Genomic DNA, 12,992 nt, shown 5'->3' with positions numbered 1-12,992 from the left:
TCCCGATGTTGTTACTGCTCAATGAAGAAACGGGTTGTGAGCTGAGTTGATTGTGTTGAGCTCAGGAATTTCCATTCTTCTCCTGGGGCCTATACCTCATCTCAGCATGGCTTATTGTGTCTTGTCACTAGGGGAAACCTCCTACCCAATCTCACAACTGAGGACATTCGGAATTGCCGCTTTGACCCTGAAAAGCAACCCTTCTGCCCTATTCTGCGCCTAGGGGACATCGTAAAATTTGCCAAACAAGATTTTGCCAAGTTGGCTACAACGGTAAGGATTTCTGCTGCGAAACCATTGAAATTAGCTTGAATGCTCTTGAGGCCACTATGGTGTAGTGGGAAGTGCTGGGTTTGGAAACCCATGCATGATCCTTAACTTTACCTGTGAAGGCTTCCTGGTGGCTTCAGTCCAGCCTACCTTGTAGGGCTGTTAAAAGTCCAAATGGCTGCACTGAGCTCTTTTGAAAAAGGGCAGGATATATGTAATAAAAGGTGCAGGAGATCAGGAGAGAATGTTACTGGTGAGGTGACAGGTGACAAATGCATCAGATCACATGCCTGTGCTCCTGATAGCCAGTCTGGTGTAGTGGTTAAGAGTGTTGGATTAGTATCAGAAGGAAAGGGAAAGAAAAGAAAGGTCCCCTGTGCAAGCACCATTCGTTTCCGACTCTGGGGTGATGTTTTCACAACATTTTCATGGCAGATTTTTTACAGGGTGGTTTGCCATTGCCTTCCCTAGTCATCTACACTTTCCCCCCAGCAAGCTGGGTACTCATTTTACCGACTTCGGGAGGATGGAAGGCTGAGTCAACCTCGAGCCAGCTACCTGAAAACCCAGCTTCTGCTGGGGATCGAACTCAAGTCGTGAGCAGAGCTTAGGACTGCAGTACTGCAGCTTTAACACTCTGTGCCACGGGGCTCTTGTAGTATCTGAAGACCCAGGTACAATTCCCCATTCATGCCATGGAAGTTTGTGGGGTGACCTTGGACCGGTCATACTCTTGGACCAGCCTAACCTACCTCACAAGGTTGTTGAGAGGATAAAACCATTCAATGTCCATTGGGGAGAAAGGTGGGATACAAATTAAAAACATACATAAATAGATAAATAAATGAATAATCTGGAATAATTGCCATCTGTTCACTAGTGAAGGCTAGGATTTCCACTCAATGAAAAAAGTTTCACCTTTTTTTTTTTTTTTTTTGCCTGCACTTTAGTTGCCTTGGCTATGTATATGGTCAAACACTTAATAGTAAGCAATGGGTAATTAATCTGGATTGAGTTATGAATCTTTAAAAGGACTCTGCACATATGACATTTCATGACATTGCTTAGTGGTTAGGAACTGCCTGCTCTCTGTAAAGATGTCTATCCTGATGCTTTGCTTGTCTGTCCAGGGCGGGATCATAGGGATCAAGATTGGATGGGTATGTGACTTGGATCATTCTTGGGATCACTGTGTTCCCAAATATTCCTTCACCCGACTTGACAGTGTCTCTGAAAAGAACAGCGTCTCTACTGGATACAATTTCAGGCAAGTCCAGAGCATTAATCCTAAATTATTCACCATCACCCCCAGAAATTTCTCCCCCATTGTGATATTCTGTGAATTTGAATTCACCCCACATTTACCTCATTCTGACTTGCACATATAACACCCCGCCTACTGTATCTCTCACACGTATGTCCTGCACTTGTAGAGCATTGTCTTCAGTGCAGACAGTCCAGAGGCATATTAGATGCACAACTCGTCTTCTAAACAATTTGTCTTGCACATGGGCACATCTAATACGTGCCTACAGTCTGACAGCCAAATACAGAGAATGATGAGAGTAAGGATCTTTGAGGGCTATGTTTATTTAGTGCTTCCCAAGCTTCTGATACACGAAGTATATTATTTCTGAATTTAAAGTAGAATTACACATCATATGTACTCGCTCTAAAAGCAAACCTTCTGGAGTGAAGGGTAGGAATGATTTCCCCTCAGACAAGCCCTTTCCCATAAATCTTGTGATCTCAGCTGGCCTGCTGATTGGAACTAATGAACCTAGAGTAATAATTCATGCAGAGATGCAACAGCCTCCTCAGTTGTGTTGTGGGATCAGGGTAATTGAGTGAGTCAGTCATACATACCAATGCAGACCTGCGGCAGAATAACCCACCCCTAGAAGAGGATGGTTAGAAGAAGGTAAACTAAGAATAACCCACCCCTAGAAGAGGATGGTTAGAAGAAGGTGAACTGCTTCTGGTCTGGCACAGTTTGAAAGGCTGGTGCCTTCTTGCTACAAGCTGCCATGCCACTAGGCACCTGTTTACATGCACACAGTTTGCAATCCATCCTCCTTTTTATTTTGTTTATTTACTACATTTGTATTCCTCCTGTCGCACTATCACATAAGGAGGATTATAGAATGATAATGTAATAAAAAAAAAAAATTAAATATATGCAGACAATGGAATACATGACTACATCGTTATGCTTGCATTGTACACACCCCTAACGTACACTCTGTTGTAAAGCCCCACCTTTCTGTTTACATTGCACGTATAAGCACATTCAAACATATTTTTCTTGTCAGAATAAAAAAAGGCGTTTACATATTACATGCATACCTTCCCTTGCCCTCAGGTATGCCAAGTATTACAAGCATGAAAACGGAACAGAGTACCGCACACTGATGAAGGCGTATGGCATTCGCTTTGATGTTCTGGTTTATGGGAATGTAAGTATGGCAGGGCAGACAGGCAAGCAAGAAAAAACAAGGATCAGACTGATGTGATCTGGTGGAAGGGAATGAAGTATTACTGGGGTGTAGCTATATGCCTACAACTTATGACATCCCTCACCTATCATATGCTATTTACACCCCAGAGTGTTTGAGCTGGGTAGTGTCGCACCCAGACATTATTCAACCCCCTTGCAATGATCTGACTTTGACACACCTATTGCAATTTTAAACCAGTTATTGGATTTTTTTAAAAACTGCTTGTCTGCAGGGTTTTTTATGCCTCTTAGACCTTCTTACTGGAAAACTGGTACAAAACTGCACCTAGCTGGTGGAGTGAGTTTTCAGTGGATGTTAGGGCCCTGCGAGAGCTCCCACAGTTCTGCAGGGCTTGTAAAACGGCACTCTTCCACCTTGCTTTCCCATAATGGCAACCTACAGCAATGGATTAGGCCCATAAACCAGAAATTTAACACCACTCTGGACATCCTACCATGCTATGGCGATCTGGGGTCCCTTTGGAACACCTAATACTGATCATTCAGTTATACTGCTACCATCGAAATTAACTGTTTCATGAATTAATGCACTAGCACCTACTGATATGTTGTTTTATAATTGTTTTATGTTCCTATGTTTTATCGATGTTTTATCTTGTTCAGTCATTCTTTGACCCCAACCTGTGAGCCACCCTGAGCCTGCCTTCGGTGGGGAGGGCGGGATATAAATAAAATAAAATATAAAAATAAATGAATGAATACATAAAATAAACAAACAAACAAGTTCCATCTTGGTTGTCTTCTCTGATTCCATTTGTGGGAAGTAAGAATTCCTATTCTCCCAGTCTGATCAACAATCATAGAATGAAGCAAACTGGCCCCCAAATCCCAGTTACTGTAATCTTGGTGTAAAGGAATGATGAATCCTTAACTGTTAAAGTTCCTGCAATGGCCATTCAATGGGGAGCCATGCTATGAAATATATTCACATGAATGGCAAGATAAGTAATTTCACAAGGATAGGATGGAGAGTTCGTTTATTTCTTGAATATTTTGTTCACTTCTGTGCAGGACTCAGTTCCTTCAAAGAGAAAATCTTTATACATGCTAATTCTGCCTTTTATTTCCTCAGGCTGGGAAATTCAACATCATCCCCACTCTCATCAATACTGTGGCAGCCTTCACATCTGTTGGGGTGGTAAGTATTTTAATTCACCTGAGGTTTGAGTTGTACCTTCTTCTTTCACTGCTTATTCCACATAAACCAGTATTATTTGTAAGAGAATCACCTACCATTCATTCAAGCATTCAAGCAGTTTGTTCAGTGGTCAGAATTTAGCACAACTTGTCCTGACCAGATTACTAGAAGTTGGCTGGGGAAAATTCTAACATTAAAGTGCACAAGATGTTTGGGGGGGGGGGGGTTGCCAGGGACTGCATTAACGGTCCAAGTGTTCCTCCATATGGAAAAATAAAAATGGCATGGCACCCCTCTGATAAAACTGTGCAGATTCAAAGATTTACACATTGGGGTAGATTCCATGAAGCATATTCTGTGGGTGGAAGGATTTCTGCCCATAGATCATTATTTTCTTGCTTCCCTCTTCCAACTGTAGCCCACAATGCTGCCTGAAATGCTACTTCTGGTGGGGAGGGAACACTGAGGCTATAGTGGGAAGGATAGGTGATAAAATCATACTCTGCAAGTGGAATCCTTTCCGCATGCACAGAAAACACCCATGGACTGAGTTTGACTAAGTCTAGAGTGTGTGCATAAATTGAATGCGGATTTAGCTATTAGATGCTTACATATACAGGGGTGGCCAACGGTAGCTCTCCAGGGGTGTGGTCACACGTACCATTAGTGACGACACAGCTCCGTCTGGCTGACGGATTAAATGTGTTCGTTCAGACAGCCACATCTGGCAATCGAGCGTTATCCTGGCTCATCCAGGCTTGCTACACATGAATGGCGCATTAATTTGACAGTACATAAAGTCCGGCTCTTTTTCAAAACAGCGGCACAAGATCGGCTTTTTGTTGTTTGGACAGCTCACGCGCGATACTGCCTCTCACCTTTTTTTTTAAAGAAAGCCCCAGCAGACATGCGCATTGCCAGATCATCCAGGAATCTGAGGTGACGCTTCTGCTTCTCCAATCAACACAGGATCGGGGGGGGGGGAACGTTACCCCACTATTCAGAACAGGAAAAAATTCTTTTTTTTCAATGTGGAGGATTTCAAGATATCATTGTCACTGCCAATTTCTAGGAAAATAATTCCTGGCAGTTCCGTGGTTTGGATCGGCCATGTTAATTCTGGAAACTTTCGCCCTTCCCCCCTGCCTCTGAAGAAAGTTTTGATTTCCCAGCTCCAAACAGTTGGGCGCATGTTCAATGGACCCCCTCCCCTCCCAGAAATCACCATCTGATCACACATGCTCCAAGAAAGGAGCGTGATAGTATTGGATGTCTGATCGCGCACAACAGAATGAATCGCATTCTTGGATGCTCGTCTGAACTGCCCTGCATCGATTCAATATTCAGCAGTTCAGATTTGAGCGCTATACACCCGCTTTTAATGGTAGGTGTGACCGCACTCCAGATGGTTTTTGCCTACAACTCCCATCAGCCCCAGCCATTGGCCATGCTGGCTGCGGGTGATGGGAGTTGTAGGCAAAAAAATATCTGTAGAGCTACCATTGCCCACCCCTGATATATAACATCCTATTGATTTCAAATAAAGAGCCCCATGACGCAGAGTGGTAAAGCTGCAGTACTGCTGTCCTAAGCTCTGCTCACGACCTGAGTTCGATCCAGGTTGAAGCTGGGTTCAGGTAGCCGGCTCGAGGTTGACTCAGCCTTCCATCCTTCCGAGGCTGGTAAAATGAGTACCCAGCTTGCTGGGCGGGGGAAGTGTAGATGACTGGGGAAAGCAATGGCAAACCACCCTGTAAAAAGTCTGCCGTGAAAACATTGCGAAAGCAACATCACCCCAGAGTCGGAAACGACTGGTGCTTGCACAGGGGACTACCTTTACCATTTTTATGTATTTCAGACAGACATCTGTATTTGAATAGCCAAGTCAGGCAAATCTGAAGATACTTAAATCTGGAGACTAGATCCATGAACAGATAAGATGAATCTTTCTACAAACCTGGAATGCCCCAAGTTTGCAGAAAAGTCTGAAACCTAAAAATTAAAAAATTGGGGATTAAAACCCACCAAATCATTTAAAAAGTGCCTGTAGCTTTAAGAAATGGATGCCCTTAGATATTATTTCTAGGCAACCACAACAGGCTTGGTTTCTGCCAATAAAGACAGGGGGAGGGAGGGGACAGAAGCCTTTCCAGAGCTGTTTTGGCCTTTGAGGGAGGACTTGGGGTCACGCCTGAAAGGAACCACTAGGAAACTTGACCACATAATTTGCATGATTCACCTAGATCTGGCTGCTTGCTAAGGTTCAACAGCAGTCACCCCATGAAAGCCAGCGTGGTGTACTAGTTACAGTTTCAGACTGGGGCCTTGAAGTCCCACTCTGCTATGGAAACTCATTGCATGAACTTGGGACTGTTACATGTTCTAACTCATAGGCCGCGGTCACACTCACCATTAAATCCATCCCTAACCGGTCGCTATTATACCCCGCAGCTTTTTTACGACGAATTTCCTGATCAGACATCCCTCCATCCTTCAGTTCTAAGCAGCGTTGGTCCCGTTGTTGATTGATCAGAGGTCTCAACCGGACCTCATTTTTTGAGATGGCATTCCACACTTGCGCAAGAGCAGTACCGTGGGATATCATGCTTGGCTTTTTTTTTTTTAAAGGTGCCATAAAAGGTGGGCGATCTGTCCCCCCCCCCATTTAAACACCTGGAAAGGAAGGGGAAGTCCAGGAGTTCTCTTTGCTGTCTCTCTGCCTGGCGGGGAGACAGCAAAGGTGGGTCATCTTCCTCCCCCCCCCCATTTAAACACCCCGTCGTGGTGTTTAAATTGTGGGGGGGAGTATGGCAACTCTCTTTGCTGTCTCTCCGACTGGCGGGGAGACGGCAAAGGTGGGTCATCCTCCTCCCCTGGCAGGGAGACAGCAAAGGTGGGCGATCTGCCTCCTCCCCCATTTAGGAAAGGTCCCCTGTGCAAGCACCAGTCGTTTTCGACTCTGGGGTGACGCTGCTTTCACAAAGTTTTCATGGCAGACCTTTTACGGGGTGGTTTGCCATTGCCTTCCCCGGTCATTACACTCCTTCCCCGGTCATTACACTCCTCCCCCCCCCACCCCAGCAAGCTGGGTACATATTTTACCGACCTCGGAAGGTTGGAAGGCTGAGTCAACAATTGCTGGTGCAATTATATCATTAATCACTTGTCTTGGTAGTTCTTTCATTATTTTAACTCTGGTCCCTTCTATTATCCAAGCTTTTTGAAAGCCTTTATTTATGATTTTTCCTGCTATGTCCTTGGACCTTAGTTTCACAACGATATCTCTGGGTAGGCCTTTGTTTTTTGCATATGATGAGTTGACTCTGTAGACACTGTCCAGCATACAGAGTTTAATTTGTAATAGGATGCAGCCTCGGAATCAGCTTTCAGTGCTAAGATTGAGTAATGCTGTGTATCTGCATCATAAATTCCTTGACCACTGAGCAGCCGCAGCTGAACCTTTCCTGTCACCCAGGGAATAAACAAAAGGACAGTGACATCACTGAAACATCTGGCTGGCCAGCCACTGTTGGAAGCAATTGGTATGACCAATTATTCGACTAGAGAGACCTCATTACTAATATCTTTACTGGTGCTCTGCTCAGTGCCACACTCTACCCCCTTGCTTTCCCCACTGGCTCTCTGTTAGGTTAACACAAGAGTCTTCTCTGCCATTAAGCTTGCTAGCTAAGCTTGAGCCAGTCATTCTCTCTCAGCCTAACCTACCTCACAGGATTATTGTGATTATAAAATGGAGGGAGGAGAATTATGTATGCTGCTCTGAGCACAGGAGCTGTGCACTGCCTGTAAGATGTATTTGGGCGAAATGGTATTTGAATGCGCAGAAGCCAGTTTTTCAAATCGGGATTGATATAGTCTTGCAGAAAATTCATTGAGCTGGAGCTATAAAGATCATTATGTGCTTTATTCTCAATTTTGAAGACATTCTACCTGCATAGCAATCACTGTGGTTGAGGACAGGCCATGACGGGGCTAAAGGCAAAGGTAGAAAAGCGCTACTGTATCATCGCATACATTTATATAAGTATCTTAATATTTATCATATATGCAGACACCATCATAACATTAATTTGAAAACGATGACTGGTGTTCTATCGGCTGCTATGCCAAGTTTTGTTTTGTTTTCCTCCTACTATGCTATTTTGCTTCTCATTATCTGAAGAAATAAGGTCGCTCAGCTGCTGTCTTCTCTCTTCAGGGGACAGTCCTGTGTGATATCATTCTCCTCAACTTCCTCAAGGGAGCAGACCAGTACAAAGCCAAAAAATTTGAAGAGGTGAGTTTGTGTTCATGCATCTAACTGTCCTACTTCTAACAGCAAGGGGAACCTGTAGGTCAGAGGGGTCAAACTCATTCATTACAGAAGTCTCATGGTCAATGCTAAAACCCAGGGCAAAACATGAAACGGCTGGGCATTGTGAGCTTTTGTACATAAGTTGCTTCATGTGCTGGTCAGCCAATGGAGAAAATGAAAGCTTTGCTCTGTAGCTCCTGCATAATTGAGCAAGCCTGGCAAAGCAAGCTGTGATGCAGAAGGAAGCAAGAGAGAGAGAAGGAAGCAGATTACAGGGCCTGATAGGAGCCCTTCGGGAGCCTAATCTGGCCTTTGAGCTGCACATTTGATACCCCTGTATGTAGGTTACAATGTAGTATATGTCTTCTCTTTGTGAAAGAACCCACATCTATTCCTGTCTGCCCCCCGCCCAACCTCTCCAATCCCCATGGCAGGCAGTGTTATTGGTAACCCTCTATATACCTTTCTCTTGAACTTCTACCTACTTTCTTCTTGGGTTTTTTATGTTCCTGGACCCAGTTCTGACCGTGGATTTGGTTCTGTTTGCCATATTCCAAGTTAGATCCAGTTCTACTGGCACTTGCATCCCATAATCAGCAGTCACTTTTATTATTTAAAATATTTATATCCCACCTTTCTCAGAGATTCAAGGCAGCTAACATAAAATCAAACTGCAAACATACAATAAAATAATAGCGAACAAAATATCCTACTTTCAAACCACCAGCAGCCAACTTGACTCAAATATATAACAATATTTCAGTCTCGCTGTTGACTGTACAAAGTCATAGAACCCTGCACCTGAAATCCTCCAGAAATAATAAGACCTCATGTACCTTCCTAAAGAGAGACAATGGGGCAGTCTCTGGACTCCTTCAAGCAAGTTGTTCCACAAGGCTTATCCAACAATTAAAAAAGGCCTTGCACTTCTCAGAGGGGGGGAAAATGATATATGTGTTTGTGTCCTGGTTAGCCCCAGTCAAAAGGCTTTAGAACCTTGGAATGGAATTGCTATATAGTAGTTCTCTCATGGCCTTAAGGCATACTTTCCCAACTGTTCACACTTTTACTTCCCTACTTACCCTAATTCCTTTTTCTTCTATCACATCTCTTACTGTAAACTGTAGCCAGATCTGGCAGAGTACCTATGTTCCTATTAGCCATAGTTGGGTTTGCCAGTTGCAAGGTGAACCAAGCAGATCTTAGCCCTCCACGAAAGTCTGCCCCTTGCTTTTTTAGGCACAAGCTGACAGAAGACCTGAAAGGACTGTCCTTTAAACCGAAACATTTCTTGTAAGTTGCCACAAACTTTGAAGAGGTGAGATTCAGATGTTTTAATCAATGAAGGAAGAAAAGATATGGCTACAGGAGGTGAGAAGCTAGACATCTCCTTTTTCTGGGGTAGAGCCCAGTCTTGGTACCATCTCCCTCTCCCCCCTCTATATTGTCTTCATCAGTGTAACAACGCAACCTAGCAGTTAGGCAGCAAACAAAGTATAAGCCTCACATTGCCAGCAAAGAAAGTGTTTACTAAAATATGGTTCTTTCTAAGCCAATCCTTTTAAAACCAATATGGCTCAGGCATATCAATAGGTGTTGCATTTGTGCAAAACCAAGACATAACACCTAGCTTTTTAAGGAACTAACAAGAAAGGCATCTCCACAAGCGGGATTTCAGCCAATTCCTGTCTCACTTGCCCTGGATTCCCAGCATCAGATGTTTTCCTGTCTTTGAATGTTCAAAGTACTTCCAACAGATAGGCAAAAACAATAAAATTATTAACCAAGGGTTGGGAATGCGAAATTTCTTTTGGCAAAGTTAGAAACGGTAGAAAAAGAAGAATCTTTAGAGGGGAGAAACATGGTTGTTCGTTAGATAATCAGAGTTCTCCTTTTATTCTGGAAACTAATTTCTTAGGCTGTCCTTTGCAATGCAAAGGCCCCCAATATTGTATATTGTCACAGGGAATGCAATTTGCATGTAAAGAATTCTCTGGAAAGCAAGGCCATGTTTCAGATGCAGCTTAGGTCATGTCAGGGCTTTTTTTGAGCAGGAATGCACAAGGACACAGTTCCAGCTGGTTTGGCATCAGGGGGTGTGCCCTGATGTTCAAATGAGCTCCTGCTGGGCCTTTTCGATTGAAAAAGCCCTGTGTAAAACAATGGTGCCATCAGCAGGTGTGACCTAATATGCAAATGAGTTGCTGCTGGGCTTTTTCTACAATAAAAGCCCTGGGTCTACAATGTTGGCTTATCTCATAGGGAAGTTCTTGGAACAATTCAAAATAACCTTGTATATAACACATTCTAAGCATAGTTTATGACCACCTTGCCTCTCCAAAGAATTTCAGATGCTGTACAGAGCTGAAAGTTTGCTTAAGAATAAACTGCAGAATACTTTTTTTGGTAGTTCGTTAAATTACTTGAAAAAATACAATACATTTGTATAACTGGGGTTCATGCTGAGTTTCCTTGGCTTCAGCATGCCAACCGAGGTGAACAGGAGGCAAAACACTGGGGAAGGAAGATTCCATGAAGCGTCAACGTCCAGTAATGCTACCCGTTTTGTCTAAGCAATATGCAACCAATAGCTCAGAGCTTTCGATAGGATCCCACCACACAATTAAGGTGCTGTGTCCTTCTCCCCCTCCTGCCCAGGTAACTGACCCAGTGTTGCCTCCAGACAGTTCCAGCAACCCTGTGTACAGGAGCAGCCAGACTTTGGGAGGTCGCTGTGAGGAGAAGCAGTCGACTGATTCAGGGGCCTACTCCATTGGGCTGTAGTAAATAAGGAGTCTTGAAGAGGACATGGATCATTCACTACTTTGCTCTATTGTACCCCCACCCCACCCTAGCCCTTCAGCATGGACCCTTTTATCACCCCTTACTGTTGAGGGAAGTGGTTGGGTTTTTGTTCTCCTTTATTTTGCATTTTTCTTGTCAGAAATACATCATGTCTCACCTCTCCAGGGGGAGCTGACATCAAGACAGAAAACAAAAATTTCCCTTCTTCTACTTAAGGAAAATGTCAAAAAAAACAAAACAAAAATGTTATCTGGAAGAAAACTGTCTGATTCCCTCTAGAACAAAATAGTACATCCTGTGTATTAATAAGGAAAAAAGACACATGTGACAACCAATAAAATGGGGAAATGTATGGACTGAAAATAGACCTGGAAAAGGGATGACCAGAATCTGGACTATACAAGATATGGACCTAGAATGTCCTTGTAGGAGTCTTCTACAGTAGATTATCTACGTAACAGGTCTTTGATTGCCTGGATAGTCCTGGGCTACCAGTTGAAGCAAGTAAAGGGGGACTCTCTTCCATTGTTTACTCTACATGGCAGTAGTGATGGTAGTAACACCACAGCAGTGGATGTTTTGGGTAATGCCTGAGTACTTTCATGCAGCAGTGTGATGCATCTTCTATCCCCACCACCACCAGATATGGTGTGGAAAGTTTCTTCTGTACAGGAACCTTTTGGCAATAGCACTTTGGCTGTCACATTGAGGGGGGAAAAAGTTGTTGGAATGGGCCCTCGAGCCCTCACTTGCCTGTCAAATCGACAGATCTTAGACAAATTATGGTTCTGAAGTAAAATTGAAACTATGCATAAGCTATTTGGACTAAAAAATATAGAACTATTTCAGACTGGGATGTATTGGACCACAACGTTCAGAAGTCTTAAGGGTACAAGTCTTAGGGAGAGAGTGCAGTGATCTCTTTTTATTCCCCCCCCTTCCCACTGCAAACCTCTATTTGAGGAGGGGCTATGTCTCATCAGCTTTAGAGAAACCTCTGTATGAAACCACAAAAGGTACTAAGTACCAGAGGCCGCACAAAAGGGAAGGAGGGCAATAGAAGGCAGCTTTATGTGTTCACATTGCCATAATGCTGTTCCTGAGGCCCAAAGCCCAGGAACAATTTTTTTTTGGTGGGGGCTGCTCTGTGGGCTTCTTCAGAAGTGAGATTCAGAACTGGTGATGCAATTTTCAGTACTGTTGAACACTGAGTGCAATGCTACAGGTTCTTGCTTTCTTGACAGAGGAATGACAGAGTAGCGCTGGTCTTTTTGCTAATGTCTGCTTAATATATATGTAGAGCCTATGGGAAGCAAACAAACTCCTGAAGCAGGCAGCAAGGTGCTCTGTTTTCTCTCCCTCACCTGCAGTCTACTTCATAGGTAGTAAAACACTAAATAATTGTCCATGGATCAGGTTTATAGCATAGAATCAGCTTGACGATCACAGAGCTATTAAAGCACCATGAAAATAGTTTGATGATCACCAAGCTATTATAGCATCATGAATTTATTATCTGAAGTCTTTTTGGAAGATTTATGTTTCAATCCATGAGGACAATGTGGATTCAGTAATACACATGCACACACTCTCTAACAGATGTTAATATTTTCATCACTGAGCACAGAAACATTTGTTGTAGGGTTAAACATGTATGTACACTCATGCAACCTCACATAGATAGTTCACAATTATGCATCATCTACCTGCATCAGCATCCATGTAATTAATTATATATTCTTCCCTTTGAATTGTTTGAATTATACATTTTCTTGTATGTATTCTTTGAAAATGTGTGTAAAATAAGACACTGATGGTCTTCTGCACATCAGATTTATAATTGTGCAATTATGAAAGGGGCATCATGAAAAATAAAACAGAAATATTAATAAACAATTGGTTTAGTGGAAAAACCATCAAACCACCAAAACAGGAACCAACTGAGT

The 12,992-nt window shown here is 43.2% G+C and overlaps 1 protein-coding gene across 1 annotated transcript in view; it reads left to right on the top strand.

Moving 5' to 3' along the window:
• P2RX3 (purinergic receptor P2X 3) overlaps nt 1-11,072 on the top strand; it is a 57,813-nt gene extending 46,741 nt beyond the window's left edge. Inside the window, exons 7-12 of the mRNA XM_060262018.1 lie at nt 132-273; nt 1,401-1,537; nt 2,633-2,726; nt 3,861-3,926; nt 8,146-8,223; nt 10,900-11,072. Of these exons, the coding sequence (XP_060118001.1) occupies nt 132-273; nt 1,401-1,537; nt 2,633-2,726; nt 3,861-3,926; nt 8,146-8,223; nt 10,900-11,025 (643 nt within the window). The 3' untranslated portion in view covers nt 11,026-11,072. The remainder of the gene's footprint in view (nt 1-131; nt 274-1,400; nt 1,538-2,632; nt 2,727-3,860; nt 3,927-8,145; nt 8,224-10,899) is intronic.
• The last annotated feature ends 1,920 nt before the right edge of the window (nt 11,073-12,992 follow it).

Source organism: Heteronotia binoei, chromosome 21 (assembly GCF_032191835.1).
Source record: "Heteronotia binoei isolate CCM8104 ecotype False Entrance Well chromosome 21, APGP_CSIRO_Hbin_v1, whole genome shotgun sequence".
Taxonomy (NCBI): Eukaryota; Metazoa; Chordata; class Lepidosauria; order Squamata; family Gekkonidae; genus Heteronotia; species Heteronotia binoei.
The sequence above is the reverse complement of the archived record's forward strand: the minus strand, read 5'-3'. Positions and strand labels throughout refer to the sequence as shown.